General features: G+C 36.4%; 2 protein-coding genes across 2 annotated transcripts in view; one reads left to right on the top strand and one right to left on the bottom strand.

Annotated features, from left to right (window-relative positions):
* The window catches only part of LOC106883138 (ankyrin repeat and SOCS box protein 13), a 58,876-nt gene that overhangs the window by 14,210 nt on the left and 40,916 nt on the right, over positions 1–3,750 (bottom strand). The gene's annotated exons all lie outside the window — the stretch shown is intronic.
* LOC106883136 (protein pigeon) overlaps positions 976–3,750 on the top strand; it is a 39,290-nt gene continuing 36,515 nt past the window's right edge. Inside the window, exons 1-3 of the mRNA XM_052976540.1 lie at positions 976–1,292; positions 1,905–1,958; positions 2,785–2,854. Of these exons, the coding sequence (XP_052832500.1) occupies positions 1,278–1,292; positions 1,905–1,958; positions 2,785–2,854 (139 nt within the window). The 5' untranslated portion in view covers positions 976–1,277. The remainder of the gene's footprint in view (positions 1,293–1,904; positions 1,959–2,784; positions 2,855–3,750) is intronic.

Here is a 3,750-nt window from a genome sequence, read left to right as displayed (position 1 = left end):
AATTGAAATTAAATTGTCAAAATATTTATGTAAACATAGAAACGACAAGCTTCTGTATCGAAGATCGCTGTTTATGTACGGATTCGACAACTTATTAGTAGCCAAATTAATTAATTATTATTTTAATTAAATCACCTACACTAATGTGTGAGAATAAATTGAACTAAAAAAATATAAGATTTTAACTCCATTCATAAATGTAAAATCAATTAGAAAGAAACAAGGCAAAAAACTGAACTCTATGACAATTGGGAAAATTAATTTTTGAGACTTCTTGGTTCCTGTTTTTCTAAATCCCAACTTCATCAAAACTTTGGAACTTTCCTACTGACTGGAGTCCAGGGAATATGTCTGTGGAATCAGTGATTCTGATATGTTTGTCTTCGTTAACAAAACAGAATCGAATCCAGATTCACACAAATATGTTATTGCAAACAACGAGAATTCAGTCCTTGGTTCTAATTCTGTAAAGGATTGAATCTACAAATGTTGAATAATTAAGGGTTTGGGAATATTTTTTTGTAGATTAAAGGTCGTGGTAATATTTAGTTTTAAGTTTCCAGAAAGTGAAAGCATGAACTCGGTTGAAATCATCAGAGGGAAACGGCTGCAAAACTAAACTGAAAGAACACTGAACAATACAACCAACACACACACACACACACATGCACCCAATGTTCTTCTTGATGTTGTTTAACCTCACGACAGGAGCTTATTGAAAACTACGGCAAAGTTTCAGAATAATACTTTTAATTTCATAAGGAAAAAAATAAAAAGACATGAGATCGGAGAGGAGGAGGAATCTTTCTTTCTTTAATGCAGTGGTACCCAAAGTGGTAGGTATGGCCACTCTGGTGGCGGTGGAAAGATCCAAGGGGGCGCTGAAGGAAAGTGGGGGTGATAATGGGGGAAAATATGGCCTGGGTACCTAGTGGGTGGCAGCCCAAAATAGTTTGGGAACCACTGTTTTAATTAAACAGGAATTATGATTCTGAAGGAATTAATTTTTTTCCCAAATATTCCAGCATGGAAAATGGACAGTGAATGATAATGATGATTCTTGTATCTCAGGAGGGTCCATGCCAGTAACAAACACACACTGGTTCTATTTCACTTCTTTATCATCTGTCTCAGCTGGTTAGCTACTCAGCCAATTAACTAATCAATTGTGTTAATTTGTTTTCTCTTCACTTTTGTCATTACATAAAGAAAACTGTGAGACTTTGCGCCTGATCAACCAAGAAAAAGATGGCAGTATTTTGTTCTCGTGGGAAGAGATGCCAGTGGGAGAGGTAAGTAAAGAAATACTTTGAGATTGCTTCTAATAAACTTGTGAAGATGGCGATCTTTCGATACTAGTACGCAAGAACATCCGGTCTCCCCCTCAGATGCATACAGTTCTCAAACTTTAGACACTTAAACATACTATACGATCATGGAGATACGCCACTGTGGAGGTGCGCTTCACAACGGAGGAGGAAGCAATAAAGCATTCCACAGAGGCAATAAGGACAGAGGAATGGGTGCTCTTGTCTTTGTACTGCGGCAAACGTGTGGCCAAGGTGCCATCCGAACTGAAACTTTAAACACATAAACACACTATACGATCATGTAATCAGTATGCGTGCGAGCAACGACCAGATGTTGCTGTGTACTAGTATCGAAAGATCGCTGTGAAGACTTTTCAACATAATATTTTCGTGAACTTCAGAAAAAAAATAAATTTTATGGTCTGTGAAATTTTATGAACATTTAAATAAGTTTTTCTTGTGAGTATGTATATCAATGTGCTTATATACATGGAAATAATTATGAGCACACACATGTAAACATGTAGCATAAGTGTTTGGAAAGGTACAACTAATACTCAGCTCATTATTTTTTGTACTTTCTTACAATTGTAGGATGATCTTAAAACACATATTGGATTAGCATGTCCTGATTCAAAAGACTACAGGGTGAGTTGGAAATCATTATTATCATTAACACATCCCTTTTTATCCCTATTACCATCATCATCAGCACCACCATCAGCATCATCATCATCATCATAATCATCATTTCATCCTGTCATCACAAACCTCTCCACCCTTTAAATCAGAATTACTACTTCCATCATTGTCATTAACTAATATCCTTTTTGATTAAAAAGAATATTTTTCCCAAATACTCTTCCTGTGTCAAGAACTTGTTCTAATTTTTAAATACACCGAAAGTGTCGTAAGTCCAAAAGATTACTTCTTCAGAATATGAAAAAAATAGTTTCACCGTTCCATAACAAAACCATTGTACAACACTTTGACAATTTTCAAACCTTGGCATCTGAAGCAGGTGGCGATACGACAATTTGATCAAAAGAAATGGCTATTGCAAGCAAAAATAAACAGTGAAAAAAACGTATTTGACCAAATTAGGACATATGACAGTTTAACATAATAGCAATGATATATATATGTGTGTGTGTGTGTGTGTATATGTCATTGCTATTATGCAAAGGTGTTGTAAGTCCAAAATGTTGCTTTTTCAGAAAGCGAAAAAATAGTTTTCCCATTTCATAGCAAAGCCATTGTACTACACTTTGACAATATTTGATATCTTGGTATCTGAAGCAGCTGGAGATATGGCAGTTTGACCAAAAGAAGCGGTTATTGCAAGCAAAAATAAATATTAAAAAAAAAACATATTTTGGCGAAATTTGGACATACGGCAGTTTAACATAATAACAACAATATAGACACACATACATACACACACAAACTCATAATTTTTTAATTCTATTCACAGGTTGTCTGGGTTTTTGATAAAGTTGAATATGTTACCAGCTGTTCCATCAATCAACATCACACACTTCTGGGTAAGGATTATTTAAAATCTAATCTTTGAGATTAAGATTAAGATGTCTGCTGGGACAGTTATGGTTAAAATGATGCATGATGTGACTCGTGGAATTGAGAATCCCTGTCTTTGGGGTCGGTTTAGCCTAAGTTTGTCTTGTGATGGTGGATGAGATTAGGATTATGTTTCCAGTGAGTGTTGAGGCATGGATTATATGTGTTGCGATTGTTAAAACCAGGAATGCTTGCATGATGCTGATGAGGATGATGGTGAGAAGGATCAGGAGGAAGATGAGGACGATGGTGATGGAGGATGAGGACGAGGATGAGGGTGATGATGATTATGAGAAGGATGAAGATGATGGTGATGTGGATGAGGAAGATGAGGATGATGATAAGGAGAAGGAGGAGAATGATAAAGATGGTGATGGTGATGATGAAAATGATGTTATGAATGATAATGATGAGGAAGAGGAGAATGAAGATGGTGATGAGGATGAGGAGGAGGATGATGAGTAAGAGGAGGATGTTGATGAGGATGATAAGGATGGTGAAGATAATGATGAGGGTGATGAAGATGATGAGGAGGATGATGATGAAGATGAGGATGATGGTGATGGGTGATGAGGATGAGAATGAAAATGAGGATGAGGAGAATTACGAGGGTGATGATAATTATGAGAAGGATGAATTTGATGGTGATGTGGATGAGGGTGATGAGGAGGATGTGGATGGTGGGGATGATGAAGATGATGTAAATGATGATGAGAATGATGATGATGATGAAGAGGAGGATGTTGATGAGGATGATAAGGATGGTGAAGATAATGATGAGGTTTAGTATTGCAGGCTGGACATTGCAAACTTTTTCCATTGTTCACCCTATTTTTTTGTGTGTGTGTGTGTGTGTGTGTGT

The sequence above is a fragment of the Octopus bimaculoides genome, chromosome 24, assembly GCF_001194135.2.
Source record: "Octopus bimaculoides isolate UCB-OBI-ISO-001 chromosome 24, ASM119413v2, whole genome shotgun sequence".
Taxonomy (NCBI): domain Eukaryota; kingdom Metazoa; phylum Mollusca; class Cephalopoda; order Octopoda; family Octopodidae; genus Octopus; species Octopus bimaculoides.
The sequence above is the reverse complement of the archived record's forward strand: the minus strand, read 5'-3'. Positions and strand labels throughout refer to the sequence as shown.